This window comes from Eublepharis macularius, chromosome 7, assembly GCF_028583425.1.
Source record: "Eublepharis macularius isolate TG4126 chromosome 7, MPM_Emac_v1.0, whole genome shotgun sequence".
NCBI classification, from domain to species: domain Eukaryota; kingdom Metazoa; phylum Chordata; class Lepidosauria; order Squamata; family Eublepharidae; genus Eublepharis; species Eublepharis macularius.
In genome coordinates this window covers 6,326,070-6,343,975 of record NC_072796.1, presented here as the reverse complement: position 1 = coordinate 6,343,975, position 17,906 = coordinate 6,326,070, and the positions used below count along the sequence as shown (strand labels likewise).

The window sequence follows — 17,906 nt, the reverse complement described above, 5'->3', positions numbered from 1 at the left end:
AGTTGTGCACAACTACGCTTGAGCAGTGTTCTGTCTTTTTAATATTTCAAACCAATGGAGAGTGAAGACGAGCCTGACAGCTTTTGGCTAGTTTTACTATGCATCTAGAAGACAAAAATAATTATGCACTTTCAGTGTTGCTTAGGCACACATTAGCATTTGCAGGCTAGGAAATAATTTGTATGCTCTGCACAGCAGTATCCTACCAATCTCATTTTTTGTTAGCCCGATTATTCATTGTAGGCCAGAGAGAAGGTTTACAGTGGCAAATTATTTTACTTCTATAACAACTTCAGAGAAACATTAGCTGAAAAGATTTATTCACTCTTCGTTAAGCTTTGCAGAAATGTCTGTTTTCATCTGAAAATGTTTACATAGGTCTTTCCAGAGCCCTGGTACATTGAAAAGTACTTCAGATTATTGACATTATCTTTAGCACCAACATTGCTTTTCTCGGGCAAAAAAAGGCTAGCCCGTCAGTCATGCCTATGTGTGATTCTTTATCCGTGAGATGCATGTATATGATGCAACTGAAGTGATGCCAGTATAATCATGGTGATAGCATATACACCACACCCAGTTCTGGCTCTATAAATAAGGCAGGCACATAATGGCATTCATGTAACAAAGTCTATGAACTTAAGAGGAACTGTCTCTTAACCTGCATAAAAGTGCTAGGAAGGACAAGATACATTAATCGCTCCATTCAACAGAAAGCTGGCTGTGTTCCAAATTCCACTGAAAACTACATCTAAAGTGTGATTAATTCTTTAGTTGTATTAAGTGTATTGGGGCCGAACTCTACAGCTGTCTGATACATCAACCAGAGCCCACAGCTGCTGTCCAAACTCTAGTTTACAAAGTGTATGTAACAGTTCTTGCCTATAGAGAGCAGTACACACACGGAGGGAAAAGGAATATTTTTCTTAAGAGTTGGTGGCCTTTGGGCTATCGCTGGATCAGGTAAGTGCTGGAGAGAAGGCCAAAATTGTTTAGCCGCTGCTATACAAAGCTGTACAAGAGTTGGAATTAAGGAGCTGTGTTGCTCAGTTGTATTTAACTACATTACATCCAATCAGTGGCAAGTAGATGCTGGATCTACACTCTGTAGAAGAAATAAACCGAGTAAAGTCTAGGTGTTGTGTTTTGGAATGCTCCCTCCTATAAAACCCTCACATAGTAAACGAGCACGCATTAAACTTCCTTCTCTGATGAGTTACTTTACTATACTGGGGGTGAGTTTATAGATGGAGAAGCATTAAAATGTGCAAGCCTCCACCCTGTAGTTTTAAGATGCAGGACCCAGTGTTCTATCAACTTGGTATACATTTTCATTCTATACCATGTGTAGATCCTGTTCTGAATTTTATTAAGTTTTGAGGAAGCCGGACTATTTCAGCTATAATCCTAAATGCATTTACTAGGAACAGAGTCACACTGAAATCCACAGGACTTCAGCAAACACATGTATGCAGCACAAGCGCTACCTGGAGGCTTTTGTTTTTCAAGGCCCAGGCAGGCTGTTTATTTTCAGATGACAAGCTCAGTAACAGACAGCAAAGCTCACAAACTCCAGGGGAGCAGAACAGACGCATCTCTTTACCCCCTGGCAGTAGCAGCACAATTTAGAGAATCCCTTGAGGCACACGGGACGTGCATGAGGCGGAGATGCTTTCAACTCTTGCAATGACACATCGCAAGACTGCTCTGGGAATCTCCTCCCAAGTTTTAAAAGCAATCTGGAAGGGCTTCTCTTAGGAAGGAGAACCCTATTAAACAGATGGAATCAAAATCTCTGGATTGCGACCACAGTGATCAAGTCAGTAACAGAAGGCAACCAATAAGTGAGTGAATTTGACATAGTTCCCTCCAGGCCAACAGGTGTGTGTGTGTGGGGGGGGCTTTTAATCTGTGCCAAGCAAGAAGCTGCTCGCTGCTAGCAATTGTGAGGCAGGCATTGTGCCCAATTTATAAGCTGGCAAACGCCCCAGCAGGAGCTTGGTAAGCTTTTAATTTTTGCTGCTTGCCTGAGGCTAAAGAACTAAAAGGGCTATCAAACATCTGGCTGGCCTCAAGACTATCTGGTAGGCAAGATGTACAACCCTGTAGTACGTGCATTACGCTGAATCCAGTCAGCTACTGACAAGTTCACAGAAGCCTCTTTGCTGTTAACCCATCGCAATATCTATTCTCTGCTCAAAAGCTGATCCTTGAGAACACCATGGATGAATGAAGCAAGAAGGGGAAAAAACAGGACAAATCATCCCTCCCTCCTATGTGAGCTTTTCCCACAATAGCGTTCGTTCGTGTGTGTGTGTGTGTGTGTGTGAGAGAGAGAGAGAGAGAGAGATATTTCTGCCGATTCTCCCTTCTCAAGCCATCCATGCTGCATCCAATGTGTCTGCAAGGTTCTCCCCACCTCAGGGGTTGCTTAGCAACAGGCGGAGGGGGCCACAATAAGAACTGGAGCCCCCTGTGAATTCTGTTCAAAGGTGATTGGGTCCAACACTTCGTGGAGCCAGTCAACCCTAAAAACCAATCCTAATGCACTGCCTCCTCTCAAGCAAATGAAGTAGCAACTCTTTGTCTACCCGACAGCCGCCTTCTGTACTCTTGGTGTGTTTTTGTACTGCTGGCCATTGCAGGAATTACATGTGCTTTGACAATGAACAATAAAAACAGATTCACAAATAAGAATATTTACCAAGAAATCCGAATTTCTTCTGAATTGCAATGTAAAGGATTCAGTAAAAAGACCCATGCAGACTGACCCTATTAAGGTTTACTTGGCAGCAAGCTGCACTGAATTCAGTGGGCCTTGCTCCCATGAAAGAGTGCAGAAGCTTGCAATGTTGGCCAGCCCTGTGATGATAATACAAGACAACAGGGTCTTTTCTCTCCTACAAATAACTCATATGCAGAGATGCTGCTCAGTTAACAGCATCAAGGTTCCACATCTCACTTCAATATACTAGTCAGATCTACGATGAGCCACTTTTTTCACCACAGGTGCTCTAAGGCAACCCTCAGCTTCAGGTAGTTAGGAATGAGGCCATATAACATTTGCATGATCTGACAGTGAAGAAGAATCCATTTAAACTGAGGGTACCAAATTTGCACAAGGGAAATCCTAGGTACTGAGAAAAGGGAAGATAGTAACAGATTACTCTGGGCAGCTATGGGCCCTTTTGTTCATACTGATAATATGCCAAAGCATACAGATGCGATTCAAGAAGCATCCCTGGATATCCAACCGCTCTCTGTTAAGAAATTCAAAATCCTTTTCTTTAGTACTTTATCCAAGTAACTAGGAAGTCGGCTTTTTGATGGAATGCCTTGTCTTTTTTGTAGGTGATCTTTAATTATAATTGTTTTAACTGTCACATAACGTGCTGGACTCAGATTAATAGAGCTGCAAAGTACTTTTTCTCGGTCAGAAAGCAGCTCAAAGCCAGGAAGATTTTCAATTGCAGCAAATTCTCCATCTTTACCATCTTCCTTTCCTCTCTTAGCAGTAGTAATATTTTTGTTCTCTTTCCTCTTCTCTCGTTTGTGTCTAGCGGCTTCATACTCTGCTGACTCTTCCATTTTTGTGATTCCATTCCGACGATACCGTTGTAGTTCCCTAATCTTGGTTCGAAGAACCTTCTCCTTGTGCAGATTTTCAAAGAAATCATCAAATTCTTTACAAGACATAAACTGGTACAGAGACCTCAGTTTTAACCTCAGCTCTTTCTCTTCCTTTGTGATCTTGCGTTTGGAAGGTTTTTCTTTGTCCTTTCTATCCTTCCCTAAGAAAGCAGGAACCAGGTTGTAGTCACGAGCAATATTCTTTCTGCGCTGCCTCTCCTTTAGCTTCCTTACATACATGTCCACATGAGCTCTTTTTAATTCTATTTCCACATCATCATCGTCATAGTTCACTGACAGACCACTGATTAGAGTTTCAGCATCTTGGTCATACTCAAGCTCATAGTCATCTCGAAGGGGCATATATCCCAGCTGCTGCTGTTCAGCTACTGATATGTCTAGAGGAGGCAGAGGCATAGTGAGGCTAGGAGAAAGGGGGCCACCACTTGGGCAAGTGTGGTCAGTCACTCTGTTTGGGATGATGTCAGGGATGCAGGCTTTTCCAAGGTTGCCATGGATGTACATGCTTACGTAGTGTTCCATTACTTCCTGAGGAGTCCGCGATGCTCCAACATGTGCAGCCATATCCTCCTGGAATAAAACAAAAAGTCCATAATAAAAATATGAAGACCCTCCAGAAGACTTTACAATTCAACTGAATACTGACAAACAAATATGTGCAAACAGAATATTTACAAACAAATGTATAGTGACATTCCTTGTGAGATTCAAAAGCAGGAGGGAAGTTATCTAACCATCCTCCATGTCACCTTCCTCTAGCCTATGGATCCTCCACCCCAACTTAACCAGCTCTTCCTCCAATAGAAGAGCCACTTAAGTGGGAGAAAGGCTTGTTTGACCAGAGGAAGGCTTCAAATCTGAGCCAAAAGGGGAAGTAGTGGGTATAGGTATTTTAACAATTGAACTTTGCTCAGTGGAGTGTGATAGGACAGGGTTAGCATCCATCCCAGTATTTCACATTATTCTTACTTCTAGATAAAGCTGACTACTGTCCAGCTCACATAACAGTTCTATCAATTGCTCTTCCCATGAATTTTGTCACGTACACACATACAACAGAACCTCTCTAGCAAAACACAGTATCTACAGAGTTACTTTGAAGAGGTGAAGTATTTTATTACTTGCTTTTAATTCAGAGAAGACTGTCCATATCAGTTCAATGGCTCCAGTGTTCCCTTAGAATCTCGCTGATGAAACAACACTTTTCAGAATATTTTCAGTGCTGTAGGAATTTGGATTTACCCAGGAGAGAACCAGTTAACCTTAAAAAGGGTTAAAATCTTATTTTGACTTTAAAAAAATATAATGTCTAGAGACGCAAGAAATAAAGCCATAATATTTTCCATTAAAAATAATCAAAAATAAATTCCTCAAACCTTGTTAACGTACATAAATTCTGATGAGCTGGTGCCAAAGAAGTTCAGTAGAGGCCACTGCAAGTATGATTTACACACAATGACAAATCCAGGGCTTGTTGCTATAGAAATGAGTGTGGGGATCATCAGACTCAAATACTCGCTCTCCCCTCACTGATTCAGAAATTAATAGGTTCTGAAAGAAGTCACAGTTTGAATGACAAACCACAGTTTGCTCTTTTCCTTCCATACCAGCAATGATGTGGGTGGAAGAGAACAAATCAATCTATGGTTCCAACAAACTACGATCTGTTACAAAACCAAAATGAACTCTACAAAGAAAATGTGAATTATACAAGATCGAAGATCCTGTACATTCATTCTAATGGGGACAACCTATGCTTATTTTATCTTTTGTAGCAGCCATGCTTACCCCCACCCCTAAAAAAACCCTTTCTGTGTGAGCAAGCTAGAAACATACTTTATTATAGAAGGGCTTTTTGACCTTGCAAAGATCACTGCCTAACCTCACCAGCTTTCTTTTTAAACTGCATTTTACCTGTCTATCTAACACATTTCCCCCACTCTAGCTCCAAGGAGAGTAAAGTATATAATCCCCCCAGCTCCAGTTTATATGCACAGGGTGCAATCCTAAGGATGTTTCCCTGGAAGTAAGCCCCATTGAATAAGATAGAACCTGCTTCTGAGTCAACCTGCTTTTGACTCCTCCAACAATCACACTGTAAAAACCAACTAGATTTCCAGGGTATGAGATTTGGAGCTCTGACTCTTGAAAACTCATACCCTGGAAATGTTGTTGGTCTTTAAGGAGCTACTGGACCATAATCTTGCTCTTCTACTACATGACTACCTATCTGAAACAATCTCACTGTAACGTACATCAGGCTGAAAGTGTGTTACTAGGTCCAGATGACTCAATGAACTCCACTGTCAAGTGGAGATCGGAACCTGGGTTCATATCAGGGCCTACTTGTCAATCAGAATTATTTTTATAACGTAGCTTTGAGTAATAAGAAGAACATACGTGGCAAACATCAGATTTCTCAGCTGGCACATTGTCGTCTCCTATACTAGATCCATTTCACTGCTCAACTATTTGGGGCCTTTGCAATTCCATCGATAAATTACAGAATGTGCTTCTCTGTATCACCTCCTTCTGAATTTGGTTCTGCCCCCCGAAATTCCCAGAGCACGAAATAAGGGGCTGAGCTAGGGTTGCCAGCTTCAAGTTGGGAAATTCCTGGAGATCTCGGGGGTGAAACCTGGAGAAAGTGGAGTTTGGGGAGGGAAAGGACCGTGGCATGGCATAATTCCATTCAGTCCACCCCCCCAAAGTAGCCGTTTTCTCCAGGGGAACTGATCTCTGTGGCCTGGAGACCAGTTGTAATTCCGGGGGATCTCCAGCCACTACCTGGAGGCTGGTAACCCTAGGCTGAGCTCAGGCCAGTAAGCCTCAGAGATGACAGTGTTTCGTCTCAGTGCAGGGCAGGGCGAAGCCCCCTCCACATCTTTACCAGGCGCCGCGCCACGCCCCTCTGCTCCCGCCGTCCTCACCCAGTTGCCGAAGCCGAACTGCTCGATGGCGTCCAGCAAGAGCTGCTCCTCCCGGCTGCTCCAGCCGCCCTCGGCCTCGGCGCCCCACAGCGTGAAGCGCCCGCCGTCCACCAGCTGGTAGCCGTGCCAGCGTCGGTGCGGGCCGATCTCGGCGCCGGCTGAGAAGCACTCCGGGCAGAGCTCGATGTCGGCGCACTCGGTGCAGCGGAAGCGCAGCGAGCTCACCTCGGCCAGGCAATACACGCAGTACTTTTTCCCCAGCTCCGCCATCTTGCCTTCCCCCCTCCCTTCCGACTCAGCGGAGCCGGCGCGGGAGTGACGTCTCCGGCCGCGACGAGAGCAGAGCCTGCTGTCCATTGGAGGCGAGCCTGGCGGGGGCCAATCAGCTGCGAGTCCCGGGACGCCGTTTCCCCTGGCAACCGCCAACTAGCCGTCGAGCCGCCTCTTGCGGCCGGGTTGGCTGAGGGCTGTTGCCATGGCAACGGGATGCAGGCAGACGCGGAGTTCGTGAGGGGACGGAGAAGGGCTAGTGATGGAGGCGGAGGTGGCCGAGCCCGCGCCAGCGGAACCCGAGGAGGCGGCTCCACCGGAGCCCGGGGATGCGGCCTCCGTACAGGCCTCGCCCGAAGAGCCCCTTCCTCTCATGGAGGAGGCAGAGGAGGGGCCGGCGGGGAATGGAGAGGAGGCCGCGGGAATGACCGAGGAAGCGGCCCAAGGCCTGGCGGAGGAGCCCGAGGGAGCTGCCGGCGAAGCGGAGATCGAGGAGGGCGAGCCGGAGGGGGGCCCGGCCGAGACTGAGGCCGAGGCCGAGGCGCTCGGCGTGGCGGCCGCCTCTTTCGCTTCCGAGGCGGGGAGCGTGGAGGGGGCGCCCTCCATGGGGTCGCTCTTGGCGGGGCCGCTGCCGACCAGCGCGGCCTTCGAGGAGGGGGAGCCCTTGGAGCCGCCGCCGCTGCAGGTGAGCGAGCAGCTGGCGCGCCGCATCAGCCTGAGCCTGTGGGAGCTGGAGCGGCAGGGCAGCCCCGAGCGCCTGGAGCCCGGCAGCAGCCCGGACGAGCAGGAGGAAGAGGAGGAGAGCGAGGAGGACGCGGCGGCGCGCCGGGCCGAGGAGCAGCGGCAGCGCGCCGAGCTGGTGGAGCAGTACCGGCAGCTGGTGCTGGAGCGAGGCCGCCTCCGCCACTACAGCGCCCGGCTGCAGAGCAAGCTGGCCGACGCGCTGAACAAGGCCAAGGGCAAGGAGCGCGCCCGGCCGGAGCTGGAGCAGCACATCTCGGACAAGGAGCAGCGCTACAACCGCTACCTGGCCATGCTGCAGGAGCTGCGCAACCAGCAGCAGGAGGAGATGGCCTGGTACCAGCAGCAGATGGAGGCCCTCCAGCAGGCCTGCGAGGAGAAGCAGGCGGTGGTCAACAGCCAGTGGAAGGCCTACCAGGCCACCAAGAAGGAGGTGGCTGTCTACACCATGGGCCGGCGCCTGGGGGGCAGGCAGGCAGCCATCCAGAAGGTGGACCAGATCCAGTCCAGAGAGGAGAGCAAAGAAAAGGAGATGACGGAGGTGAGAAGAACGCCAGTAAAAATACCCTGAAGCTCAGTGGACATGTCCTCTCCGTTTCTTAATTTGTCCAAACCTTCAGGTTGCTACTTTACTGTTCTCTCAGTCTTTGCCTGTTTACTTCTGTGGGTGCCTATTTCTGCATGAAAACAACCGTTTACTCTCCAAATGCCAATACCCAAATGTTGAGTAGCAATCAATTCCCTCACATATATGCTGCCACGCTCCCCAGATTCCCGTATACTAGATTGCCACATTTTTATTCCAGTATAAGGTTTGATAGACTAGAACCCATGCCATCTGATGTTTCTGGGCTCCAATCCAGAAAAGTGTATACTATAATAAAAAAACTTGCTCAGTGTTCCAAGACTAATGCAGCCACTCTGAATTTATTAAGCGTGTAACTTGTAAAATCGTCAGCATAACAGGACAGGCTGAAATGGTTGCTTGGAAACCTTAATTGGCTTTACTCCTAAAACTTAGGCCACTATGATAATGAATTGCCAAGTAGGCAGAATTATCATAAAGTTAACAGATTTCACCTTTCATTTTTTGGCCATATTCTTGAGTCGTTCCTTTCTTCAGCTAGGCCAAAATGTGGCCTCTTGACTGTTTGCATGAGGAAAGAGCAGGTTCCACAGCATGCTCATAGATATCATCACCATGCCTAACTGTTGCCTCTTCTCTGGCCTCACCGTTTTACTTGTGTGAAATGAACGTACAAATGATTTGCTAGTGTAATTCACCTTAGGGTTTCTTGTTCTAGGTTCGTCTGGAAAATATCAAGTTGAAACACAGGATCCTAAAACTCGAAGCAAGCTTAAAAGCCCAAGAGCAGTTGGCAGAGGGTCTGCATTTAATAGATTTTGAGCAGCTGAAGATAGAGAACCAGACCTACAATGAGAAGATCGAAGAACGCAACGAGGAGCTTCAGAAGCTCCGGAGAAAGATCACCAACACAGTGCAAATCCTGACTCAAGTAAAGGAGAAACTGCAGTTTGTGGAAGCTGAGAACCAAGGCCAAAAGGCTCAGCTGTTGGCAGTGGAGGCTCTCTTGGCCCAAAAGAGGGAGGTCCTAACAAGGATAAAACAGGCTCGAGATAGGTTGCGAATCGACAACGAAAAGCTTCACCAGAAATGTGGCTTGTTAGGAGACACGTTATTGTTGAGGGATTTTGAGGAGAAGGTGAATGTTGCAGAGGTACTGAAGCAGAGGCTGGAGGCACTGAAACGTCAGCATGCCGGACTCACCCTTACTTGTAACGGTGTCAAGAAGAAAATCAGAGGAATAAAATCTTTTCTACCACTCTGAACAATTTTCAGTTCAATGTCAAAATTAAGTTTTTATGTGAGGAAAGGATATTAAATGCATTTTTATTTTGTTGTTCTGAGAAACATTGTTTTCCCTGGTGGTTCATATCAGACATTCAAGATCCAGTGCTGGTGGCAGGCACATATGTGAAAAGACAACACAGGCCCTGTCCTCGAACTTGCGCACTTTTTAAAGACAAGACTGACAAAGTCAGAATAGTGGAAGGAAAATACAACACAAGGAAATTGGTATGACAAGGTCAGAACACAGAGCTGAATTATTAACAGACATTTACGTTCAGTTCGGGAGAATGCCAGTTGATCTTTTCTGCCGGCATTCTTACAGGGATGGAGGCGGGGGACTAAGCAGCCCTTTGATAGGTGGCCTTAGTTGTAAGTAAGCCTTAGCTGTCTTCATTTTGCCTCTGTGATTACAGAGCATTAAATTGCTCGTAACTTGTTTGTTTTTAGACTTGTATGGTGCTGCCTAGAAATAGCTTTGCCTTAAAACCAGAGCATTTTAGCCAACTGACTGCAACTTTCCATGAAAATGGCTTAAAAGCCAATTTGCTAGCCAAGTCCTTAAAGTCCTTAGTTTCATTCCTTTTAATGGGGACTCTGTGAAAGGAACTCTGAAACTGGTAATGAGTTGATTCTCAACTGTATACATAATTTTAATCGGTTATATTAAGTGTTCCACCTCCTTTTTATGTAATTAGTTGAAGCACTGGAGGGTATACATTTATTAGTTTATACCCCAACATTCTCCGCAGTGGGTACCCAAGGTGGCTTACATAATTCTCTTTACCTCTATTTTATTCTCACAACAACCCTGTGGGGTAGATTAGCCTGAATCTGTGTGACTGGCACAAGTTCATCCAGCAAGGTTCCATAGCAAAGTGGGGATTTGTACCTGGTTCTCCCAGATCCTAGTCCAACACTCTAACCAGTACGCCATGCTAGCTCTCATAGATCTTCTAAATCCTTCACCAACTTTAGTTTGTCTTTCATGTTTTGCATCTCTCTGAAAGAGATGGTTGACAATTTAAAACAATAGTAAAACCCAACAAATGTAAACAGCGTTTAAGATTTTCTTTCTGATTGTTGTAGTTTGTTGGTTGCTCAATCTGAGTTTGTTTGAGATTTTAAAAATTATATTATTTTTAATTATTTGGAAGCTGTCTTTTTTGAGCCTCTCAGACTGAAAGCTTAAAGTATAAATGTTTTAATTTAACATTCCCTCTAAGTAACCCCGCCCCCATTCCAGCTTTCCCACTAGTACTGTAAATCAGGCAATGAGGTATATTGGAGAGAAACATATATATGCAATAGATCAGATGAGAACAGAAAGTTCATCACAGTAGCTATCAATATAAAAGCAAGCTTTATCAAGCATATTGTCAAGAAAATTCTAGCATGGGGAAATCTTTAACTATTAGGGTTGACTTTTGAGTAGACACACAACTCAGCCTGGCAAAAAGGATCAAAGAAGGGCTTCTCCACTTTGGAACTGATGGCCAAAGTTTCTATGACAATATGGTTAGAACTCTACAATGTGCAACAAAAAAAAAAGTTAACATGGGTTACATTGGGCTATTTGGAAGATAACAGAAATCTTATAAACAAATACATGTTATGCTCTCATTTGCTATAGCAGACATATAAGCTATCAATGTTTTTCCTACCAACAACTCACATCAAAGCTCACTGAAATATAACTGAAACAACTGAATATACGGAGTAGGCAGTAAGGGGTGGGTACAAACTCCCAGCAGTTACTAATTCTGTAGCTGATGGCCAGGCCCAGGTTGGTCTTGCTGTGGAGTAACAAGTGTCTATCCCACCTCCTTTGAAAATTGTGAGGGGGGGGCAGTGCTTCCAGGCTCTGGTCCCCTCTAGCCTGAATGCAGCTTCTGGCTTGGGGGGTAGTATATGTATTTAGCTCCTCCTCATGCTGTTGCCGTCCCAGGGCATGAAGACCGTGCTCAGGTCTGAATTATGGCCATCTGCCTCCACCCCCGTACTGCCCCATTCAGCGCTGCCACTACTTCCCTTTCACAATGGACTCCACATCAAGGCCAGCCTGGGCCTAGCCATCAGCTACAGAATTAGCAACTGCTGGAACCCATCCTCATGTCCCTGATGGTGTGGGTGTGTCAAAGGGGATGGGTAGGCTTTGTTCCAACACAGCATAATTGCCAAGGACAGCTCTTTACTGTTCCTCCTAGGAATGAATGGCAGCTGTTCACCCTGAGAGCAAGTGGAGGCCTTGGGAACATTCAGGACAATAGGACGAGGGTGAAACCTGCTTCTTGTTCCCAGCCACAAACTCCTGACTCTATTTCTTGGTCAGTCTAAGGAAAAACCATTTGGGGAAAGTGGGCAGCATTCTGGGAACAGGCACCCTGAGCAGAAACCAGCCGCTCAGCGCATCCCTTGTATGCCGCTTGTTTAAAAATCTCCGTTTCTGAACCTGGTCCGTTCATCCTGTGGGTCTGCTCCACACGCCACAGGCTTTTTCTTCTGCAGCGGAACCAGCCATTCCAGATGCAAGATGCCCAGGGGTGTCTCACAGAAGAAGGAATGCTGCTTCCTGTGGGAGAAAGTGGCTCTGCTAATGATGGCCTCTGTGTAGCAGGAGCTGCTGCTCAGCTGTGTCGTGGCAGTGGGAGTTATCAAGTATGTCTTTGGCACACCTGGGAGCAAGGGGAAGGGGTAACATCACCAGTGTAGGCTTGGGACGGCTGTGGGGTTTTTTGACCTCCCCAGATGGCCCAACTCAAAGGACCAGGAAGGGCTTCTGAGTCTGTTCCTTCCCGAAAGTAATAACTGATGCTTTAAATTGGCAGGCAATTAATTATCTGAAAAATGGTGTGTGGGTAACTGATCCCTGGTAACAGTCTCATGGCCCCACTGGTACTTTCCAAACCACCCTCAAAGGCAGCTCTACTTATCACCCATCTGTGGCCTATCATCCACGTGCTCCTCCAAGCATTTATTTATGGGTAATTGGACTGGCCTAATACATTCAGTGCCCCCAAGGCAATCATTATTGGCTCTGCTTGATTTGGGGTAACTGCCAGTCTTCCCCTCTTTAGCTCAGATCCTAAAGCCCTTGCTTCTGCTCGCACTGTGCCATCTAGTGTGGGGTGGTGGTCTTCCACTGCTGAGTGCGTATTCTGCCCCCTCCCCCAGCTAGAAGTCTCTACTCATGTAATGCTGCCCTTTAAATGAGCCAGAGAGCACCCAGTGCATTTTTAATACATGGTGCATATACATAAGGCATGTATGCATGTGACAGCATGTATGCACAACCTTCACGTCTTCATGAGTGCATGTGTGTTGCTAATGGATGGAAGCAGAACACGCGCAAGTTCACCACCAGGAATTATCCTGCACTCAGAAATCACATGTCACAGAGATAAAGAATAAGTGAGGCGCTCCTGTGGTGGGCATAGCCTTCCTTTGCTATACACAGCATAGCTTTTAAAACCTTCACAAAAAGTTTAAGGCCCAAGGCCTTGCGTATCCAGCTAAGCCTTGTGCCGCTCCGTACCTGTCTGCATTGTTCCCCCCTGAAAAGCAGGCATGTGCCTGCATTCTTTGAAACTGTCAAGGAGGAAAGCCATGGTGGAGGTCCAAGGGCACTCTTAGCAGCAGTTTTTCCTTCATGAGAAAACTGCTTCAGCCGTCCTGTGGATACCTGACAGGCAGCAGCAGGCAAATGGCTTTTCAAACTATCGAATCACCTCGAGAGCAACTTCATGAGCCCAGGCTAAGTCTAAAGGAATGGCTTTCTGATAAGAAAGTCTGCCTTCAGGAAATTCTCCCAGCTCACACTGAGGAGGAAGTGAAGCCAGGGCTAGACTGAGCACTGCCACAGCCAGCAAGTGGGAGAAGAGAAAATTGGTGGAAAGGATTCTGCTCCCTGTTGAAGTGAGCACAGCCACGGACAGAGGATGTAACAGTAGGCACAGAGAAGAATCTTGACCCTAAATGGCTTGCAAGTTTGGAGATATGGAGGGCTGCATCCTCCCATACTTTCCAGCCCATGTTGAGAGCCTCCCATACAAAAAGCCAGTGTTCTCTGTGCCCTGACCTGCCGCGGTGAAGCAGGAAGTGGCCAGGTGCAGGACTTTGTCTGTGGTGGCACTTTGCTCCTAAAGCTTACATGGTGCCTTCTTTGATGTCCCATAGATGCCAGGTCAACACATTTCTCTTTACCTATAAACAGTCTTTATGGTTCTCTTCTAGTCAGAGGATCATCTTATGGATATCATTTTAGTTTGCTAAGTGTTGTTTTTATGGCTTTGCTATAATGTTGAGAGTATTATGGGGTTTTTAAATTGTATTGTATTTGTTTTTACTTACTGAGCCATCTCAAGCAGGTCCCTAAAAAGCAGTGTATTGTCTAAATAAATGAATGCAGTAATTAGTCACCACAGAGGCCAACAGAGTTTTAAACGTTCTGCTGCTACTGATACATCATAAAAAGTGGGCCAATTGCAGGCCATTCCCCATTCGGTTGCATGAACATCAAGCAAAGAATGCTTGCACCATTGCATCTTCATTGCTTCTCCTCTCCTAGATTCAAAAGCCAGTGCTGAAGTTAGGGTCAGTAATCCCAGGCTGTTACAACTAGTCTAGCTGCATAAGTGTTGCTGGTAGAATAGATGTCCTTGTGAGCTGTTGTCAAAGACCTCTGGCAGAGCCAGGGCTTTTTTTCAGCGGGAAGGTGGGGGAACAGAGTTCCGGCACCTCTTGAAAATGGTCACATGGCCGGTGGCCCCGCCCCCTGATCTCCAGACAGAGGGGAGTTGAGATTGCCCTCCACGCACGGAGGGCAATCTCAACCCCCCTCTGTCTGGAGATCAGGGGGCGGGGCCACCAGCCATGTGACCAGTTTCTCCAAGGGCAACCCACTGAGTTCCACCACCTCTTTCCCCAGAAAAAAAGCCCTGGGCAGAGCATTAACAGTGAGAGGTAGTCAGAGGCCCTGATGGTACAGAGAGAAGCAGGGGAAGGGCATCCTATGAGATGCAGAGAAGAAGGGGGCAGGTTTGACAGATAATGGGTTTAAGAAAAACACTGAGTTCTCATGAGTTAAAATAGTTTTTTAAAAGTGTTTCTGCGAGAGTGATTTTTTTTTTACATCAAGTTACGGCAACCTCATAGGGTTTTCAAGGCAACAGACACTCAGAGGTCGTTTGCCATTGCCTGGTGATCTCCCATCCAAGTACTAATCAGGGCTGACCCTGCTTAGTTTCCAAGATCTAACAAGACTGGGCTAGCCTGGGCTATCCAGGGCAGGGCCACAGCAATGCTGTCCTCTTAAGCCGGGGAAAAAGTATGACTGAAGCTTTGCACCTCAGGGCTTAAACAGCACATCTGATTTAAGAGGCTCCAAAAACAGCGGCAAGAGACTTGACAGATCCAGGTTTCCTAAGATGGAAGTACAGGAACAGAAGTCTTTTAGGCAACTGCAACTTCAAAAGGCACGGGGCCAGTATTGCCATGAGGAGTTCAACAATAAAGGGGATGGGGAGGAGGTCTTTGGATAATCCACCCTATGCTAGCAATGTTATCATCTTAAATGGGAATTCTGTATATTGATTGCTAAGAACACAGACAAAACAAAACAATGCAACTGTCCTTTTATCTTTTATTTGGTGTTAAGTAACTCCACAAAAAACAAATTCAGTTACTCTTGTGTATGTGAAATCAGAACAATACAAGCACTTGAAGCAAAAAAGTAGAAACAAATTCAGCCCAGGAATGAAAAACTGATACTTCAGTGCTATGGATATGCGCTTCATACCACAGTGCATTTCAGCATCTCCACTTTTAAATTATCCTTGCAAAAAAAAAAAAACACAAACTCACACACCAACCTTCTCACTGGAAAGCTTCAGAATTTTTCCCCATTCAATTATGAAAACAAATAAATATTATTTGTTATTGCCCACACGTAACATGTAAATTTTCGAAGGTGTTAAAATATTAAATCATAAGGTAACCAACATCAACAATCACCCTTTCACTGAGATCTCTATCCTAAATAAGCTGAGTTAAAAAGGTGTGGTTCCCCCTCCCCCTCAATATTCCCATTTGGTCATTCCTTATTCTAATAATGACACTCAAGTTAATCATTAGAATTTTACTGGTTTCGTTCTTTTTGCTTTCATGTCAACAGACAATATTCTCAGTGCATGTGCTATACAACATTTTTTAAGGAAGCTCCAGAAGAAGTAAATATATAAAAACTTATCCAGAATCTCAAATAAGAAAAAAAAACACTGTAAAGATTCATTGAATGAATGCTAAAATAACGTAGCTTAAAAGCAGCTATTAATAACATTTCCCTGTAAAGTACAAACCAGGCCAATGGAGTCGAATTTTAACAGAAAGGATACATGCAACCTTACAAAGGGGTTGATACCCGAGATCTTAATCACGTACTATCAATTAAGAAAAGGCAACAAAACTCAAATTCAGTTTAGCTCACTAGCACAGAATATAATTTCAAAGCCAGTTTAGCTCACCATTTCAAATAACTATATAATTGTTAGGAGTTTCTTGCCTCTCAAAATTAATGGCTTAGCATTTTCAAGTCAACAGTAAACTTTCTGCACTTTCTGATGTCTTAAACATGCTACTATTGTATAGATCAATTTTTTAAAACTATGAAATGGTAAAAACCAATATTGCTCCTCCTGGCTCATATGATTTGCATAATACGTTAGTAGCACAGGGAGTTGATAGTCTTGCACAGTTACAACTTGACAGATGCACCGACTATGTTAAAATAAACTGTTAAGAGCAGGTCACATAAAGCAACAATCACTACTGCAATCACACGTGTAAGTCATCATGTTCCCCACTCCCACCCACAACTCACAACTTACTCCTAACATTCTCTCAGGAGACAAAAGTAGCTACCAGTTTTGCTAAATCAGAGCCACACAAGTAGCTGACTGCAGGAGATCCACCAGATTTATTTTGAAGGACTCTCTGCATATAAAAGGTTGAACAGGGAGACTTTGAGATGGCTTCATTCAGACCAAATCTCTGTAGCTTGTGACAAGATCCACAGCCCATTCATTTCCCTAGGGAGTTTAAAGACACAATCCGAGGCACACTTGGCTACAAGTAAAGCCCACTGAATCAACAGGGCATCCTCTAAAGTAAGTGTGTCAGGGATCTGTCAATGAAGTGTCACTTGCTTTTAATTATTTACTTTACAACACAGAGCCCTGAAAGATAAAGACAAACGAGGGGAAGTGGGGTGGGAAGGGAGGAAAATTGTGTTTTCTCCCCTTGCCTACAAAAATCCTTGACTTCCTCAGTTGGCAAGAAGGGAACAAACAATAGTTTCAACTGTGTTTGTCTGAGTCAAGAAGAGAGATCATAGAATAGAAAACACAGTTTCTGAAAGTCTCTAAAGCACAGCCCTAGTATTCCTACTCCAAAGTTATGAGATCTTAACAACTGGACACACCACACACGCTTTCTTCCCACATTCAGAAAGGCACTGATAGATTACAGTGTTAAGTATTTATCTCCCAAATCTTAAAGAACAAAGCCTAATATGCTAAAAGATTAAAATCTCTGAATAGTTGTAGACACTGCAATGCTAGTAAGATAGTAATACTGATAGGGCTACAGTTAAAAATAAAAGTAACTGCAGCTAGAATGCAAAAGAGCAGTGATACTACCAAGACAAATCACATGCACATCCATTCTTGATTGGACAACACAATCTACTCTAGGTCCAAATAGCCAAGAAGCTAAGTTTGGAGGAAGAAAAGAAATGCCTTTCAATGGGACAGCGATCCCAGCTACTGAAAATAAAAATACCAAGAAGAGAAAGATAAATACACTTCTGAATCCATTAACTGAAGGGGAAACTCAATTGGTTTTCAAGTTACAGGTTCTCAGGAAGAGAGTTTTTCATCTCAGGCTAATCTCAACCACCAGCTTTAACTCTGCAGTTTTACAGGTGAGTTCGAGAGAAAAGTTCCTCTTCACAAGGATCTGCCCATCCATTTCCCCCTTCTGACGCTGTGCCTTCTGAGCTGGAGCTGTCACTAGAGTAGAGTTTCTTCCTAAAGCCATTTGATTTTGTTTCGCAGCTTCTAGGATTTGCGCATCTTGCTTCATGAACAGAAGAAACCTACAGATTTACATTTGAAAAAGTTATTAAATGCAGAATGTTACGGAGTTACAAAAAGAGGGGGAAGGTTAAAAGAACATTTCCCAGGCAAAGGAACCCCACTACGTGAATATATTTTAATATTCACATCTTGGTCTGGAACCAAAGGAACACCTGAGTAGGACTTTTCCTACTGCAGCCCCCCGCAGGGCGTTCCAAATCCAAAAAAGGATCCAGAGCAACGGCCTTACGTTTGGGAAGGAAAATCAACAACTTCCCACCCTAGAGACAGAAAGCACTTCCCAGTCACTCA

At 45.1% G+C, this 17,906-nt stretch overlaps 3 protein-coding genes across 5 annotated transcripts in view; 1 reads left to right on the top strand and 2 right to left on the bottom strand.

The window, feature by feature from the left end:
- Window positions 1–2,683: 2,683 nt before the first annotated feature.
- Window positions 2,684–6,866, bottom strand: TADA2B (transcriptional adaptor 2B). The gene is made up of 2 exons (XM_054985396.1): window positions 6,582–6,866; window positions 2,684–4,221 (listed from the first exon to the last, which is right to left on the bottom strand). Exons 1-2 carry the CDS (start codon window positions 6,849–6,851, stop codon window positions 3,229–3,231), a joined length of 1,263 nt encoding a protein of 420 aa, XP_054841371.1. The 5' UTR covers window positions 6,852–6,866; the 3' UTR covers window positions 2,684–3,228.
- A 247-nt stretch (window positions 6,867–7,113) lies between these two features.
- CCDC96 (coiled-coil domain containing 96) lies at window positions 7,114–10,497 on the top strand. Its single transcript, XM_054984861.1, has 2 exons — window positions 7,114–8,133; window positions 8,897–10,497. The coding sequence occupies exons 1-2, from the start codon at window positions 7,114–7,116 to the stop codon at window positions 9,440–9,442; spliced, it is 1,566 nt and encodes a 521-aa protein (XP_054840836.1). The 3' UTR covers window positions 9,443–10,497.
- Window positions 10,498–15,086: 4,589 nt separating this feature from the next.
- KIAA0232 (KIAA0232 ortholog) overlaps window positions 15,087–17,906 on the bottom strand; it is a 78,832-nt gene continuing 76,012 nt past the window's right edge. For 2 of the 3 annotated variants that reach the window (XM_054984641.1, XM_054984642.1), the window contains exon 9: window positions 15,087–17,614. In XM_054984641.1, coding sequence (XP_054840616.1) covers window positions 17,435–17,614 — 180 coding nt within the window. In that variant the 3' untranslated portion in view covers window positions 15,087–17,434. The remainder of the gene's footprint in view (window positions 17,615–17,906) is intronic. The other variant, XM_054984643.1, reaches the window with a different exon arrangement.